General features: G+C 41.2%; 1 protein-coding gene across 2 annotated transcripts in view; it reads left to right on the top strand.

The window, feature by feature from the left end:
- ERCC6L2 (ERCC excision repair 6 like 2) overlaps positions 1–18,403 on the top strand; it is an 80,267-nt gene extending 61,864 nt beyond the window's left edge. The window contains exons 18-20 of one of the 2 annotated variants that reach the window (XR_010468918.1): positions 1,111–1,220; positions 9,789–9,963; positions 11,177–18,403. Coding sequence is in view for 1 of the 2 variants with exons in the window: in XM_021293172.2 (XP_021148847.1) it covers positions 9,789–9,963; positions 11,177–11,187 (186 nt within the window). In the remaining variant the exon portion in view is untranslated. The remainder of the gene's footprint in view (positions 1–1,110; positions 1,221–9,788; positions 9,964–11,176) is intronic. The other variant, XM_021293172.2, reaches the window with a different exon arrangement.
- The last annotated feature ends 372 nt before the right edge of the window (positions 18,404–18,775 follow it).

Below are 18,775 nucleotides of genomic sequence, written 5' to 3'. Positions count from 1 at the left end.
TACTCAATGGGGTTCCTATGGGTCCGGCTCTGGGTCCCTGACCTAACAGGGGGTACCACTAGTTCCTGTTGCCCTCAGTGGAAACTCTTTGACTGGAAAAAAAAATAGGTTGCCAGTGAAATACTAAGAAATCTGACCCTGCCTACACTAACAAATGCGGCTCTGTCAGCAACCTGTTTACAAAACTGTCACCAGACCTAGTTAAAAACGCTGTGTGTGTCCTGGGTCTGATTTGCAGTGTAGTTAGGATCTTAAGCATGTTTTGCAAAGTGGAGCTGTGCTTATAACTACATTTTGAAGTAGCCATGTGGTACACAGATTTAATATTTGGTCTGGACGAGGGAGAATGAATAATTTCAGATAATGACTATGTTTGAGAAAGTCAGAGTATGCATACAAACATTTTGTGGACACAGTAAGGCAGTTTGAAAGGACGTATTGGCTCAGCTTTAGCGGGTCATGACTTCAAGCACTGAAAGGCAGACTGACGCCAGTGCCATGGCTGCAGCATTAATAGGAGGCAAGGGAAATCGGTAACAGCATAATCAAGGTATCAGTCGATTCTCTACATATGATAATGCAGCTACTATGTATGAAAAAATGGTTTAAGTTACTTCCTCACGAATCTTAACAGTAGAAGGAGGAGAGAATTATGTTCTTCCAAGGAAGCATTTAACTGCCTTTGCTGCTACATATTTTTCTGCTCCTGCAGTGCCCTGCATATTTTATTCACTGCATACCTTCCAGCTTATGCAACAAATGAGGTAATATCCTTACGAAAACTCTCTCTCCTTGTGTTTGCCCATTCCACAATTCAGTACCTCCTGACTGAATGCATCCTACAGAAAAAGAGTAATGACCATCCAAGCAGACATGGTGCCGGAACCTACCATCCTGATTAAGGCACCTGAAAAGTATATAAATGGCTTAAGGTAAGTCAGGAAACTAAACGTATACAATCTAAATTGGACCTCTATGTGCAGATGAGAGAGGTAGGCAGTGATTCAGAGTATTTAAGAGGTATACCTCTTTTGCTATAGATCTCATGTGGATTATAGGAGGGTCCTTGTGATGCTAACTGTGTCTGTGTCTCTTCTGTGATTCTGCCAGGTAATTCTGAAAGAGAAGGAAAGCACATCCACGCAGGATGATTGGAGAGCTTCAGAGTTGTTTGCTTGGTGAGGACTGTAGCCTAAAATGAAAGAAGGAATAGAGTATAGGTATGTCTTATGTGCATGATAGTTGAGGACATATTACCTCAGTTGTTCTTTGAGTTTGCTTGAGCTGAGAGGATAGAATCAAACAGCCAGAACCTGACCTTCTGTCTGTGTGTTCACATGCAGTATGACTGAATTGAGACTGCACACATGACTGACACAAACTGGAGCATGAGCAGGCCTGCTGCACTAAAGCATTGTTTTCTGAAAATTTACACACACAGCATAATTACATTAGAATTTGCACTGGTCTGTTGTAGCACGTTCCGATGGATGAACATTGGCTGTGTATCTGATATCAACATTAGCAATCCCTGATGCTGCACCCATTAAAGACAATGGCAAAGCAGTGGGGATAGCTTGGATGCTAAACGAATACCAGCTCAACTCAGAATGAATCTGTGTTTTACTTCAACAGAACTGTTTATACTAAAGAGATTTTCTTCCCCTATGGTTTGATATTAGGTTGTTTCCACCAAGTGAACACTCATGTAAACATGATCTCCTATATCACCCTGAAAATCATTCTATGCCAATTACTTTAAAAACAAATACCAGATGTCTGTTTATATTGTTTGAGGTAAATGCTCACAACTGTTGGCAGCACTGGCCTCTCCATGATTCAGGCAGTGATGGAAGTTCCAGCACAGTTCCTAGTCCTTCTGGTTTATAATTCAATGGCAAAGAAAACAAATTCATACTGTGGTCTAATTGGGAATGTAATTTAAGTACCGCTGAGAAAGTAGTTTTTCTAAAACTTCTCTTTTGTTCTTTGGTCTCATCACATCCGCAGTAGACTCAGATGTGAACTTGGCTTGGTCCTTTCATGTGCAGATGCCTCACCAGCATAGCTAGAGTAATTCAGACTCCTCTTCCCATCTCTGCCCTCCACTATTTTGTTGCTGTGGTTGTATATATTGCTGGATTATAATACACTACTTCTAATTTTAGAGTCTTATACTTGGAGGGAATATTGAGGAATATCTTATCTTTAATAAAATATTAATGTTCTGTTCTGCTTTTGATGTGACACTCTATGCAGTATTTGACAAAACCAGAATCTAATTTACCCTGTAATGGACATGTTTACTTTACATTACTACATGTCCTAATCATTAGAGGTAGATAATATACTTATATATATCTACTTACCTATACCTACACTTATATATACACTTACATGTAATATATATACTCTGTATTATATACTACACATATTTTATATATATATATACTATAAATTAGAGTTGTATTGTAGATTATCTATACAATATAATTGACTTCTAGCATATGTGGAAAGAAATTATGATTGTATGAAATGCATATTTTAGGCCTGTGGCAAAACAAATATGTATTTTACCTAGATGTGGGCTTCACCTACATACTGTTGGTTAAACCTTGGGAATGTAGAATAGTTTTGTAGTTTAGGATTTTGTGGTTCTAGCAAATTGTTGTAATTGGGTAATTCACCATCTGACGGCACTTAATTTCAAACTCAGAAACCTTAGGCTGCTAAGAAGACACTGAAAAATCATAACTTCCATCCACAGCAAATGCCAGAAATCAGCAGCATTCATCATTGCTTTTACAGAGTATTCATTGCTTTCCATCGAGCACAAGAGCTCTCGATCCCCAAGTGTAAGAAATGGGGTAAGGAGGGCAAGAGGCCAACATGGCTGAGTGGAGACCTGCTGGTCAAACTAAGGAGCAAGAAGGAAATGCACAGGTGGTGGAAGCAGGGACAGATGTCCTGGGAAGAGCATAGAGACACTGCCCGGTTGTGCAGAGATGGGGTCGGGAAGGCCAAGGTGCAGCTGGAGCTGAACTTGGCAAGGGACACAAAGAATAACAAGAAGGGCTTCTACAGGTGTGTCAACCAGAAAAGGTCAAAGGAAGCGTAACCCCCAAGATGAGCACGACTGGAAAAGTGGTAACAACAGATGATGAGAAGGCTGAGGTACTTGGTAATATCTTTGCCTCAGTCTTCACTGACAAGCTCTCTTCCCACACCTTTCCAGTGGATGAACTACAAGACAGGGACTGGGGGAGCGAAGTCCCTCCCAGTGTAAGAGAAGGTCAGGTTTGAGACCAGCTGAGGAGCCTAAACACGTGTAAGTCTATGGGACCTGATCATACACGTCCCAGAGTCCTGAGGTAATTGGCTGATGTAGCTGCCAAGACACTCTCCATTATATTTGAGAAGTCATGGTGAAGTCTCTGGTGACTGGAAAGAGGGAAACATCGCGCCTGTTTTTGGAAAGAGTAGAAAGGAGGACCCTGGGAACTACCAACCTGTCAGCCTCACATCTGTGCCTGGGAAGATGACGGAATGAATCCTTCTAGAAGCTGTGCTAAGGCACATGAAGGACAGGGAGGTGATTTGAGACAGCTGTGAGGGCTTCACCAAGGGCATGTCCTATGTGACCAACCTAGTGGCCTTGTACGATGGAGTACCTACACCAGTGGACAAAGGAAGAGCTATGGACGATGACTATCTGGACTTTTGTAAAGCCTTTGACATCCTTCTTTCTAAATTGGAGAGATATGTTAGTTTGAGGGTAGACTGTTCAGTGGATGAGGAAATGGCTGGATGATTGCTCCCAGAGGGTAGTGGTCAGTGGCAAAATATCTGGATGGACAGCAGTGGCAAGTGAGTCCCTCAGGGGTCTGTACTGGGACCAGTATTGTTTAATATCTTCATCAATGACATAGACAGTGGGATGGAATGAACCCTCAGTAAGTTTGTGAATGATACCAAGCTGAGTGGTGTAGTTGACATGCCTGAGGGACAAGGTGCCGTCCAGAGGGATCTGGACAAGCTCAAGAAGTGGGCTCATGTGAACCTCATGAGGTTCAACAAGGCCAAGTGCAATGTCCTGCACCCAAGTCAGGGCCATCACAGGTATCAATACAGGCTGGGGCATGAGGGGATTGAGAGCAGCCCTGTGGAGAAGGACTTGGGTGCATTGGTGGATGGCAGATTGGACATGATCCGGCAATATGCACTTGCAGCCCAGAAGTCCAACCATATCCTGGGCTGCATCAAAAGCAGCTTGGCCAGCAGATTATGGAGGTGATTCTGCCCCTCTGCTCTGGTGAGACCCCACTTGGAGTCCTGTGTCCAGCTTTGGAGCCCTCAGCACAGGAAAGACATGGACCTGTTGGAGAGGGGCCAGAGGAGGCCACAAAAATGATCAGAGGACTGGAACAGCTCTGCTGTGAGGACAGGCTGAGAGAGTTGGTTATCGTTCAGCCTGGAGAAGAAAGGCTCCATGTAGACCTTATTGCAGCCTTTTAGCCTATGAGAAAGATTGAGACAGACTTTAGTAGCAGGTTCTGTAGTGACAGGACAGGGGGTAATGGTTTTAAACTAAAAGTGGGGAGATTCAGACTAGACAGGAGGAAAAAGTTTTACACTGAGGGTGGTGAAACTTTGGAACAGGTTGCCCAGAGAGATGTTAGATGCCCTATTGCTGGAGACTTTCAAGACCAGGTCAGACAGGACTCTGAGCAACCTCATCTAGTTGAAGATGTCCCTACTCATTGCAGGGGGGTTGGACTAAATGAACTTTGAGGATCCCTTCCAGCCCAGACTGTTCTATGATTTTGTGATGTCTCTGATTCTTCGTGAGCTGCACACATGAACAAGGAAGAAGAGAATAAATAGGCAAATATGTTTGGCCTAAACTGTAGTATTTGTTCTGAAACATTTCTGGATATGCATGAAGGGATTCTCTTAATAAATTCCACTTCATTAAAAGAGACAGAAGCTGTAGGAAGGCACTTAAATAGAAAAGTTGGTCTTGCTGTTGCTTTTGTAATGAACGGCTTAAAATCCTCAGTAATAATGAGGAAAGCTGTTTAAAGTTGTTTTTTTAAAAAAATTCTTTTCCTTTACCCTTTGGTTCAGGTACCCTACATATTAACATTTGTGAACACCCGTGAAAGCATAAATATCCTAGTTAGTGACTGAAAAAGCCACAGACATGGAACTTGTTTGCAACTGGAGAACACTGATGTCCAGAATGTCAGACTGTTCTGCCACCATTACCCCAAGAAAGGTAACGGTTTAGGCCTTTTTACATTGCTGCAGTGTTTTCTCTGCATGGTTAGGTATTTAGACTGTGGTGGTATATGCAGTGTGGTTACAGTTTTTCATCTCATACATGAAGTCCTAGCCTCTACCGTGAGAAGAGACAGCTGTCTCCTGGTAGTCTTGGGAATGATATGTCTGAAAAAAAAATGTCGTGGTAAGAAAATACTTTTAGAAAGGTAAAGAGAGCTTAAAAAAATAGAATGACACATTTTTATTTTACTTTCCTTACCAAGGAAATCCCAAGAGTCATCTTGATAGAAGACATTGTGTTTAAGACTTGGAGTGAGCAGTGAAACCCTCTGTAATTGAATTACAATCATTTAAGCATGTTACAGGTTTATCTTTTGTTGTTTCATTCTTTCAGAGGCGAGACAAGGGTGCTCAGAACCTCTGGGAAGCTGCAGTGAGTCCATTCCTCCTGATGGCAGAGAGCTTCCATTTTTAGCCTTGCAGGATTACAGGGTAACAAATATGAAGTCTGTGATATGTGTCTGGCTTCACCTTTTGTTTTTGTTCAGGCAGGGAACTGGAAATTAGCTAGAAGGGATTATAGCTGCCCAGTAGCTTGTTTTGGATGAGTTGAAGTGGTAGCCCCTGTGCAGCTGTGGCCTCTTCACAGCCACAAAGGCTGCAGCTGATCTGGGGTGTGACCTGAATGTCTTCATTCTTGGCTTTGTGCTGGGACGGTCATAGGGAAAACTACAAATCTGAAAGGGAAAGAAATAGAAGGATCTTTCCAGAAAGGTGGTGTCCTCTGCACAGAAGAAGGGTGGTGTGCTTGGGAAGAAGTTAGTATCAGTGAGCATGCAGTTGCAGACTATACAATAATGTGTTTATACCAGTTTGCATTTGTGTTTTTAATGCTGGTATTTTCTAAATTTTGAGTATTTTTATAACTTCAGTATTTCTAGTGTGGTTTTGGCAATGTGCTTTTTGAGAACTTCCATATAAAACCAAGAAGTAAAAGGAATTCTCTTGGTAGTGATTGATCCTCATATAGGTCATCATCAACATTTAGAATCACAGTTTCTGTTACTTGACAGACTGGAATGGAATAACAGGAAGCAGTAGGTTACAGTCTCTTCTGTGGACCAGCCAGTTAGGTGAAGAAAGGTGTAGCTGCTTGTACACGTCACAGAAACTGGTTGAAAACAAGAGAGTTCTGGCATCTGTGAATTCTTGGTTCTATTCTACAGCATGGGGACAGTGCTCATGTATTTAACACAATGGATCTTTAAGCCCTGGCTATGTCACATCTGTCTCTTTGAATCTGCTCTGCTTTTCCAATTCTTTCTTGTTACCCCAAACTCTTTGTCTTGTATCCAAGCTAACGAGCTTCCTCTAGTGTACTTTATGGGCACCACCAATGAGTAGTGATGGTACAAAGGGCAGAATTTCTCAGTGGTCAGTTCTGGTATCACAGGGGGCCAGGACCAGAAAGTTCATTAAAAGTCCCAAACTGCACAAAGATCCCTTTTTTAATTGGGAGGATGCTCAGTGCATCTGTGGGAAGGATGTGCACACAGTCTGGTGATGGAGGTAGAGGGGGTGTGGAAGGTCAGGGTCATCTTCTATTTCAGTGAAGTGTTCAGAAAGTAATGGTACTACTCTCTAGGAGACTTATATGGAGCACGGATAAAACACAGTTTTGAGAACTTTGTAACTTGTTCAGAATTTGGCTAGTACCGGGCATGACCCTGACAGGCTATGCTTTACAGTAAGTTAACCCCTTTTCTCACCCGCAGTATCTCTCCCAAAGCATGCAGACAAAACAGATTCTCAGTGAAATAGCTGTAAGAAAAAGACAGAGAAAAGGGAGATTGTTCTCCTTCAACCCCATATTCAGAACAGCTGTACTATTTTAGTTTAAACTTACCAGAAAAATTCAGCCTGACACATACATTCAGCGTGGAAAATTTCAGCTTGAGCACTTAGAGTTTGGCAAAGTTATAAACAACTAAAAACAAGGTCTTATAATGGAAAGTATTAAGCAAGGTTAACTATTGGTGGAAGTAACAGCAGTGTGTATGATACAAGCATAGATGTACATTTGTATACAATAGCAGATATAGAGTATCCAGGATGATAGATATCAGTGGTTTGGTTGGATGATGGTATTTTTGATCAGGTGCAAAGCCATGAATGAGGTACAGAAGTTAATTTGTAAGCATCTTTACTTGCTCATTTTAAGCTCTGCAGGAGCAATTCAGCAAAGGTGCTACAATAGCAATGCAGGAGAACTTCTTTACCCGCTGAACACAATGATGCTACTTCTTTTAGACCAGCATAAAGGAACTATTTAAGGAGAGCTGAGCAGGAGTTTGGCCAGTGTCTCAGTGTTTAAGTGCACTCGCTTACTGTAAGGTTGTGAGAATTAAGCTTTGGAGGTGATACTGAAGCAACGGAGTTACAGCTGTGGAAAAGTTTGCCCTTTGCCTATTCTGAGTGTAGTTTGTTCTCACCAGCCATGCAGCATAATTCCTGTGCTTGGGAGAGGAAAGGATGTGAGTTTTGTATATGCACTAAACATACCTGTCTCTTCCACTTCACTGGATTATAATGGAAAATAATATTTGAAACACTCAGTGATTTTAGCTTAAATAAACAAGGAGTGACAGAACCAATGTTATTCTTTAGGAAAATTGTAGGGAGGGCTTTTCCACATCTCCCTGTGCAGTAAAAATAGCTTTAATATGTTTGCATCAGCATTTTCTCCCCTCAAAAACTGTGTTTGGATGGCATAGGCTTTTTGCTATTTCTCTTTGGCATGGTATGCACATACTGTAGTAATCCATTTTTTCATCAGCTTGTTGCTAATAATGAGCCACCTAAGCTCCAAAAACCTGCCTCTGCTCTTAGCTGTAAAAGAATGCTTAAAGGATTAAGGGATGTCAGTCATCATCTTGTTTTTTAGCAGGAGCGTGTGTATGTGTGTGCGGGGACAAGGGGAAGAGAGCCTGAGCTGGAGTTCAGGAATTACACTGTGTGTGTGGTCTGAGGTTATTTCTCATTTCATGAAATGCACGCTTCATTCCTGGCTCAGGCAAAACTTGCACGTCACTGAATAAGTCCCTTATCCAGTTTCCAAAACACTGAAGAGATTTGACAGGGCTCTGTGGGTGGACTGCTACTATCAGCAAAAGCAAATAAGCTAACCTATTTAGCTAAGCATTTTTTAATACTTAAACAGAATAACCTTCAGCAACACTTGAACAGTTGTGGCCAGTCAAGGGAAGAGAAGGGAAAAAAAAACAACAAAACACACAGAAGTTTAAGCAGTCACACCTTAGTTAACATTAAAGGCTGGATTATAGCTGTTGGTGTGTGAAGGTGCTGTCTGATCAGTTCAGAGAGAGCACTGGGGAATGATTAAATGAACTGACTGTGCTGCTAGGAGTCCCCTGTGGTGTGCTAGTCATAGTTTATTCAGCATTTCATCTTCCTTTAATCGAATATGGTGCAAACTCATTATAGTCACCCCCAAAAAGATTATCCAAAGACTCCTTGTATCAAGCTGTGTTGATCTCCAACATAAGTAAATGGCCCTACCCTGGAAAACCATCAGTGTCCATCAGCAAAGCATTATTGTAGCAAATGCTATCTCTGTACTGAATCTCAGCACCCAAACTAAATTATGGTTCATTTCATGGCAGGAAAAAAAAATATCGCCTAATGCAGTCAGGATGTTAATAAACCAAACCAGCAACTGTGGGTGAAACTCAAATGACAGGACAGCACTAGGGAGCCTTACAAAATGTTGCTATTCATCTGTTCAGCTAGTTGGAAATGATGTGGCTGAAACAGGGTTGGGTTACAGCAAATTCTGTTTTCAATCCAGCGTTCAGTGATCAGAATATCACCGATCTTGATAGATTTACTCCGAATTAGCAATGAAGCCGGCACCCCAACTGTCCGACCCATGTATTTACAATATTAATTTTGTTAATGCTAAATCAAGGTGGAAGAATCTTTTTCAAAGTGAATCTCAGACAGACATCTTGGAGCCTGTGAGATCAGGATGTCTGAAAGCCCAGGCAAGACAAAATGCAGTAACATAATTTGGTTAAGGCATCCTGTGACAGGTATGCACAGGTTGGACACACACCTCTTGGAGGGCTAACAGAGTGCAGGGCTAAAGGCGTCTGCCCAAGGAAAGAAGTTCCTGCTTCATTGTGGTGTGAGAGAAGAAACATTCAGCTTCTAGGTGGAAGGTTTTGCTGAGACCTTTGCAACCCAGAACGCAGCTCTGAATACTTCTTACCTGCCAATGCCAATGTTAAACTGGGTCCCAAGAATCTCACATTCTGAATAAACAGTGGATAAGTGAATGTTGCCAAGAGGCTATTGAATCACAAGGGAGAAGTAAGAGGAATTTGATGGTTTTGCTTTCTTCATGACATTAGCAATTCTTACCTGCCCAGTGCAGGCCAAAGACTGATGAATTGTTGAAGCCATGTCATGTGTTGTCTTTGCAGGATGCACTGAGCCAGAACAAACTTGTGAGACCGTGCAGTTGTTGTCTCCGTCCACAACTCAGCGCCACAGACCTCCCTCATCACATCTTCCCTGTGATTAGCCTTCCCTTCCATGCTGGATTTGCATCTGTCCCTAGTTACCCTCTCCCCATGGAGAAACTGAGGCATAAGACAGGTAAATGGCATATGCAAAACATCTGTGATGGACCCAGATTGCTGTGGACATGAGCTACAAAACTGTTCTTCCTTTCTTACATTGCGTAGCATCCCACAGCAGATATTCTGCTGGGCTGGTTGACAGACCTGCCTGGATGGTGAGCCCTGGAGGGGGTTGTGGCAAGAAGCCATTTGTGTGGTCAAGGATGGATGATATAGAAATATCCAAAGTGCATGCAGTTACAATCTAGACAGGTTACTCATGCCCAGAAAAGATAAATGTGTCTGGGCATGCATAACTAAAAGTTAAGGGTAAACAAATCTGGACAGCAGAAGAACTTAGCTGATAAGCAAAGGTGGGATTTGAAGAAATTTTTAGGGTTTACTACAGGCCTATCACAAACGGTCCAGAGAGAGTTCTGAATAACAGCATACCAATGCACTACAAAAGTCATTAATGTGTTCTGTGCCCTTGGATGACAGCAGTTGATGTTGAAATTCTTCACATTCTCAACAGCTCCAAAGCTGAAATTTGTCTTGTGTTGTTGTTTATTTAGTCTGACTAGTTCTGGACAAGGTGTTAGCCCCTCGTTCATTTGTGCTTAATGCACAGCAGTGAGTCCAGCTGCTGAATATGGGGCTTTTCTCTGCAGTTGTCTGCATTAGCGTCTGGCTACTAAGACCAAGCTGTGCTGCCAGACCTCCATGACACTGTCCAGACAAGGCTTTCCCAGACTTGGATGAGCCTAGGAAAAAAAAAAAAAGCAAAACCAAAACCCTCTTTGAGAAATCAATGCCAATTTCAAATAATGCACTGCAAAGTGCTTCTACATGTGAAGCCAGCAATCAGAAAACCAGAGGGCTCTGAACCAACTCCTGTTATAGGACCTGATGCTCACTTCTTGATGGTAAATGACCACATTACTCCTTGGGGCCTGTGGGTGCCAAAGCAAAGATGCATGTGAGAAAACTCACTGGCTGAAAGCAAGGGCATGTTTTAAACACTAGAGGTAGTTTAGTAGCCCAAGCCTGTTTCTGATTAAAATAAGAGTCCTTCAGATGAATGGAATGTAAACCACATACCAATTATTGGAATCCCATAAAGGAAACTCCCTTTTCCGTCTGTCTATCCATCCATCCGCCCACCCACACAAGCACAGTGTCTCACAAATATCCCTCTGTAGAAATGATGGAAAAATTCAGTGCTTGCTTCCTTTTTCCTTACCTCCCAGGTGCTGGATGACAACTGAAGAGATGAAATTGCAGTGAAGCCACTTAAACACTTATCAAAGAAATGGACCTGCTAATTAAAAGGATAATATTTCCTGGCACCAAGACAAAACACACAAAACTGAATCTCAAGGACTTCCTCAAGCAAACTTCTGTGGGAATGTGGCTGCGTGAGGGCTGCAGGAACAAGCCTTAAAGTAAGACCTGCTCAAAGTGAAACCATCAGATCAGTGCACTCATTAGAAAAAAACACTAAGGAATGTGTATACCTGCTTCATTTGCCAAATGTCTCATTGCTTTGCATTCCTACTTCACTTTTTATTGAGGCTTTTCCATGTAACTGATTACAGTAATTAATTTTGCCATCACTTCTGTGAGGCAGGAGGTGTTTCTCCCAGGTTGGCTGTGCAGTGTTGGTTTTACAGATGACAAAACCAAGACACAAGGTTCAGAGACAGCAAATCAGTGCTGGAGTATGGTAGAGTCCCGTTCCTGGCTCTGACCGCAATACAGGCTGTTTCTGCTAAGTATGCGCTAATGTCAAACAAAGCGCTTAAATTAGCAGATCTTCCCTATATGAATGAAGGCGATGCATCTGTTTTAGCGAGCACTCTTCTAATATCCCTGACACCACATAAGGAATTTAGATCCATGATAAAGGCAACACTGTGGCACGCTTTTTTACATTCCTATTCTAATTCCAGAACAGTTCAGTCTCAATGCAAAAGGCAGCCTCTGGACCACTGGAAGAAGTTTTAAATGTCAATAATTTGGGGAAAAGTTGGGTCTACAGTGATATTACGGTCTAGTTCATGCTAACTGTTTTTTTATACTCTACTGGCCTCTAGAGGGATAATTTATACACAGGCTGAAGCGGTAACCTAGGGATTTTAAGCGTTACTGCCTATTCTTCGATCTTCATGCCAGGTAGTTATTTTCTGTTTTGCAAGACTTTCAGGCAGTGAGGCTTTGTAGCTCTTTGGAAACACTCTTTTCGCTTCCGTGGTTTTCCTTCTCTCCAGGCAATAGATGTAAGGTGTGTTTCTTCTGCTCAAATAAATAAGGGTAAAAGATCCTGGCAATAAACGCCTTTCAGCTGCTGAAGTGAGAAGCTCTGAGGAAAATGTGCCAGAGGAGTGAGTGAAAGAGAGAAGTGCTGAAAAGAGAATACAGTGTTTTATGTATACTGTGTATCCATAATTTAAAATCTCCTAAACACTGAGAATAACTCTCATGAATCCTATCATATTCACTGGAAAGCATAAATATGTCATGAAAGAAAAAAAAAGAAAACCATCACCAACAAAAACCATCACAGGTTTGAAAGCCCTGAAAGACAGCTCATCTTCTTTGGTTTTTTGTGCATTCTGTTTCTCTACACACTGCAAGGGTTTGCTGTATTCTCTACTTCATTCCCAGACCCCATCTTTTGTTATTTTTTTTTTTCAGACTATATGTATTATATTTGGGAAAAACACTGAACAGAAAGTTTGACAGTTTTCTGCCACAAGTAGGTAATGCTCCGTAAGCAGTAACTGCTTTCAGGAAATCTTGTGGCTTTGTTCAATATTAAGTACCTATATTCTTAATATTTAAAGTGCACTTTCTGTAACTTCAGAGCACAGCAGGCATCTTGGTACTTCTATGTGAAGGCCTGAATTACTGCTCCAGAATCATCTATACCCTTTATCCAGCACCAATAGTGTACATCTTCCAGGTCCTCAGCTCCATCCTGGTCCTTTACCTCCACTCCTGATGGCCAGTTTTCTCCCAACTGAAATGTCTTGTGTCTCCTCAGGATAACTCCATCATCTCCCAATTGTCAGTTTTGCACTTGGAGTGAGGTCGGCTCGCTGGACGCCAACTCAAACTAATTTTTAATTCCTCTATGCCTAATGATATGATAGTTGTAGAATATGCTTATATTAGCTTCTCCTTTTCTCTTTGAGGTGACTATCAGGGGCATTCAGTGTAGGGAGGTGCCTTGTCTAGGGACCATCCTCACCTCAAACACTATTTTAGTGTTTAAGTTGACATACTCGTTGACCAGTTTTTCCCACAAAGTCCTTTGCAACATTTAACCATGTATGGGAAATATTATTGAGTGCAGTGAAAAGTCAAGTAGGGCCTCTGTGGTAGGACAGACATCTGTCATGGGATTTGCTTCTCTTAAGCCTTGTTCTAGTAAAACCCTGAGGGAAGCAAAATGCTGTAATAATCAAGACCTGCAGCTGTAAGCTACAGCAAAATTCATTTTGACTCCAGGAGGGCTAGGCTTCCAGTCTTGTGTGGAAAAAACAAAAGATCCCACATCACTCCAGTGTGCCTGCAGCCAGTGGAAAGATTTCCTCTCATTCCTTCTCTGTGCTGTTCTGCATATACGTCATCAAAGTCCTGCAAACTGAGTTATTTATGAAAATTTGTATGTACTCTTCAGCACATACAAGAAGCAATCAGGTCCAAAGACTGAAGTGTAGTGTAGTGACATATAAACATTCTGTGAGAACTTCCAAAATTATCTGAATGACTATTGACGCTTGCTGTGTCCCACTTGGGTAGCTAGATGAGGTAGCCAGTATAAAGCTAATCTTCAGGAGGCTGTATATTTGCCATAATCAAAGACAGCGTTCAATCTATGCAGTTTGTATGTACTACTAGTAAAAAATATCTCCAAAAGGAGAACAAATGAAACAAAGGAAATTCTGACTGTTATGATTCAATTAAGAAAATGGAGCTGCGCAGAGCTTCTGAGTTTCAGTGTTGTTTTGCAGGCTTGGTTAGTGTGTGGTGTGCAAAAGGAGGAAATTACAAAACAGCGATTGGCTGGCTTGGCCCAAAACTGTGCACTAGAAATTACTGGATTAGTGGTGACAGTAACTACAGATGCCAGGGAACTGCAACAGCGACATGTCGTCTGTGCAACAAATAACTGGGGTCAAAGAGAAAGCACAAAGACCACATTCAGAGACTGTGTCCTTTTGTTGTGGGAAACAGCTTCACAATGCAAATGCTTATTCGTTTGAACAAACCTTGAAGAAACTGCTGGAAATTGGGACAAATTCAACAAATATGCAGGTCAGTGCAAGCCTTTCAGGAAGGAAGACAATGCTGGAGTATTTTGGATTCATAAGGTCTGAGGTGACAGCACAGACAGGCTGAAAATGTTGTAGCAATTCTGCAACTGCTACATGACACAACACTGATGTTATTAAATGAGAGTTAAAACAGAGCTAGATTATCACAGGCAACCTAGAGGTATGAATATGCAAAAAATCTTGATGCTATGAACAACTTAAACAGGGGAAATCCATCTCTTTCTCTTCAGCATTATTACAGTAAAGTTCACAGGTAGTTACAAAATGCTGAAGCTAAAACTCTGTCTTGTGAAGCACAGGAGTGTTGTGTTCTTTGGCAGAGTGGGGCAAAAGGATATTCATCTGATCTGCTGAAGTACAGAATATCCAGATAGCTTACTATGGAGCCTAACTTAGGTGCTGAATCTCACCGCCTTCCCCCGCTCAGCCTTTAAGTCTAAATCACTCATTATGCTCCTGAATTTGGAAGCTGTAACAGGCATGCAATATCAGTGAATATAGCCCAGAGTGCCTGAGGGCTTAGAAAGAAAGAGGCAAAAAAGAAAATTCCTGCCTAAATAAAAATGGTGCTTCAGTTTCAGATGTGTCAGTGTTGGATCAAAACTGGGATGCCAAAGAAGCCCGTGGTAGATATTTCGCACATGTAATAGAGGCGTACCGTGTGCTGGAAGTCTTTCCTGTCCTTGCATTTCAGTCTTCCACATCAACACAACGTCACTGTGCTCATGTTGACAGGAACTTAGCAGATACTAAGGGCTGATGGGTAAGACATCTTTTTCTCCTGTTGCAAGTAATGAACTTCTAAATCTTGCCCTGGGAGTACATGCAGTGGTCTTATGAAAATGACAGATAAATGTGGCCATTTATGGCACCGGCTATTATTATATTAATTTCAAGTGCAAGTGTTAGTTGCTTGCCAATGGAAGCAGGAGGTATCAATAGTGGGTGACAAGGACAGTCATTTCATGGCATAATCTGATATGGTGGGGCAATATCTAGTATGACCCCACATTGGCTAAACTGTAGTGTATTATGGCAAAAGGACTGACTCATGTAGAGAAAAAACTGTTTGTAGCCTTTTTAGTTGGAAACAAATTAGAGTAGCTAATTTGTATTTCAGAGGATTGTTCTGAAGTTGCAGGTCTTTTATGCTCCGAGCAGTGTCAGGGTGTTGGGAAGATGCTGAATCAAAAGTCTTTCAAAGAGGTAACCAGGTATTCATATACAACTAAGGGGGGAAATTTATTTTGTTTTATTAATACTAATGTTTCTGTAACTTTTTAATATTTTTTTTTAATAGATTCATAGAGTTCAGAAGGAACCATTAGCTTCTTTCACAAACATTGAATGTCATTTGCTTTATGTTAGGGCATTAACTATACACTAACAGTATGGGCACTTTAAACAGCTTTCACTGTGCTTTATACTTTCAAGACTGGCCAAAGTAACATGTGCATAGATAGCGTTCAGATGTTCATTTTAATTAGCAAATCTGAGTATCTGAAAGCAAACCAGTTTTTCCACATTATTTTGCTTTATCAAGAGCACAATATATGAGGGGAACCATTCCATCATCCATTCTTATTCATCTGCACTAACTGTCAAAACCAAGAAAACTGATTTCCAGTAAACCAGTTGGGTTTTGTTTTTGTTTTTTCTCTTTCCTGGATACAGGAATACAGGGACCTACGCCGGATTTATGTTTTCCAGACCCCATCCCACTTCCTCGCTTGAGTTTGAAATTGCTGAGCAGGATTTCCAGTGGCAACTCCAATATGGAGTTCACCGTTCATGACTATACTCTTTTTTCTCAGGGAGATTTTAGAAATTCTCCAGGAAAGGGAAGCACCTCATTGGAATAACAGGAGAAAACCGCTACTTTCAGTTTGCAGTGGAGACTTTTTCTGGCAACAGTCTGAGAGGACCTATTCAGCACACTGAATGCAGTAGCACAAAGGAGGGGACTCTTTAATGAGAGACTTTGTTATCTCTCTTTTTTTTTTAGCCTTTATTGTTGAGGAAACTGGAAGGTATTTACTGAATCAAGCAGAGCTGGGGTGGGGAAACGCTGCCACTGACAACTGAATTCTCTCTCTAACACATTTAGCGTGCAGCTATAACGCCAAGAATTTAGCAGGTAATTGCTCACTGTGTGCAGGGGTCTCACTTGCAGAACTGCAGAGCACTCATAAGAGCCATGGAAGTCAATGGAAGTGGTGTCTGGAAAATGTAAAGTGCCTGCTAGTGCCGAAAAGTCTGAAAAAAAAAATAATCCCAGGAGCCTCAATTTAGGCACACAAAAGAGGTGGGCCCCTTGGACATTAATCTGTTTGTGCTTCAATTCCCATCTTTTATAGTAGTCCCTCATTTCATAGGCTTGTTATAAATGCAGTCTGTGAAGCACTCAAGTATTATAATACAAAGGAAAACAGAGAGACCTGCAAGGAACTTAACTCTTCTGTCTTCAAAGCTGTCTCTGAATTATGCAGAACACTGGGGATGGGACAAGCTGATGACTAGCAGCCCAGTCTGTAAACCCTTACCATACCCTGAGGCACACACACAACTGAACCCAAGGAAGATTTTATGGGCGAGGGAAGTTCTGGTGTTCTTCACTTTAAAGAATTGTATCTGCAGCTTCATTGTGTATTTTTAGTTCTACATGTGTGCACCACACATGCAGAACGCTGTTGTCTCTAATGGCTTTGCTTTTCAGGATCCTTGTAGTCCTAACTGCAATTGGAGGTTCCTAAAATATTCCTCATATTCCTAGGCTTCTCTTTCACTAGAAAACTGTTTGTGGGTTTTTTACCTCATGTCGTCTTTTATGTTTAAATCAGAGAAAGAAATATTTATTTGTCCACACACCAACCCTTCATCCTCCAGAATCACAAAGAAAATCAAGAGCTTTGCATTCTGTAGGACTGTCATGTCCTTGCCTGATTTGGTTCTCAGTTCTGTAAGTGGTCATTTACTGATCCATTTGGCAACTATTTAGCATCTGCTTTGTTTCTATGTGCCTGCTCCCTCTCCTATTTTTTTCTGATGATGTCCTGTCTGATATTTCAATGAAAGGATTTCTCTGATAATACTGACATTCACAAAAATTGCCTCGTATTATGCACAAGGTAGTACATTCTTTTCCCAGCACAGTATGAGTTGCTTTCTCAACTTTTCTTGTTAGTGGTACTTAAATTTGCAGTATGTCTCACTTTAGGTCTATCAAATACCACAGAGCTTTCTCTTCTACCGGTAAAAGAAACCTCATAAATTTTTAATGGCTATCATTCAGTGTACTCCTTACTTCAAAGGCACTTCTACGATCTTACTGGAATTTCCCTTCTTGAAGATATATCCATAAAAATTGTCATTACGTATAATCATCACTGGAAAAGCAAAAAGGTGACTAGGTACAGTATACATTTACAATGACCGTAGGTACATGGCTGAAAGATCACATTTGTGAGTGTCAGCCTCAGGGTGCAAGATCCCCTTCCAGTGCCCATCCATATCACAAAGGAATTTTTGCAGTATACTGCTCTCACAGCCTGAGTCTATAGGAGATTTCTCATTCATCATACAGAAGATGGATTAATTTGTAACAAAGACAACAAATCTCTAGCTTGTGCATGTGCCTTATTTGACATGCTATGCTTCTTTTTGTTCCTGTTCTTCAGTTCGTAGAGACCAAATATGGTATCCTCGAGTGAAGCAGGCAACCAGGGGAATGCTGGGTTCTTCAAGATTTGCAACTTCCAGATGTTTTTACACAACTGTTCGAAATTGAGATGTTGGGTGTATGGCTTTCATTTTGTTTTTCTACAGTATGCTCTTTTGCTCCTTTGTCACCCCTTCCTTTGTGTGGTATTTGAGATGGTTTAAGGTAAGGGCATATATTGTCTGTCCATTTTTATTGAGGCTCTGGATCCAATCAGTGCTGCTAGTGGTTGAGTGAACTTCTCTGTCTAGTAGCCTTTTACAAGCTTCTTTACGCTGTCTGAGTAGTTGTGTCTTTCTTTGGCAAAAATGTTTGACACTGCTGGATTGAATGAAATAGAAATTTTCAAATTAATTTCTGAACTCTGCTAATGAAAAGGAGTAATGTGAAAAAAATAAATCACTACTTTGAAAAGACTCCTGTGTTGTGTCTCGTAAAAGAGCCTTCAGATGTTCTTTAGTATGAACTGTATTTATTTTTATTACTCTTCCTAATATCTAATAATGAAACCTTCTATTTATGTGCTTCATCTTCAAAGTGCCTTGAAAACATTTGTTATCTGAACATCTGGAGGACTGGATGTCCTACCATTCAAAGTGTCTCCCACTACTACACAAGATAATCTTAAATGATTCCAGCACAACCTTACCGCCTGCCAGACTTCTCGGAGGATGATTTTTCTTCAACTTTAACCTCATCTCCTATTTGCCCAAAGGTTTCCAGCATGTTTTAGACATACTTGGCTGTATATTCAAACTTGTTATAGCAAAAATAATACATTTCTGTAT

Source organism: Columba livia, chromosome Z, assembly GCF_036013475.1.
Source record: "Columba livia isolate bColLiv1 breed racing homer chromosome Z, bColLiv1.pat.W.v2, whole genome shotgun sequence".
NCBI lineage: Eukaryota > Metazoa > Chordata > Aves > Columbiformes > Columbidae > Columba > Columba livia.
Note: the sequence above shows the minus strand (reverse complement) of the source record. Positions and strands in the feature narration are given on the sequence as shown.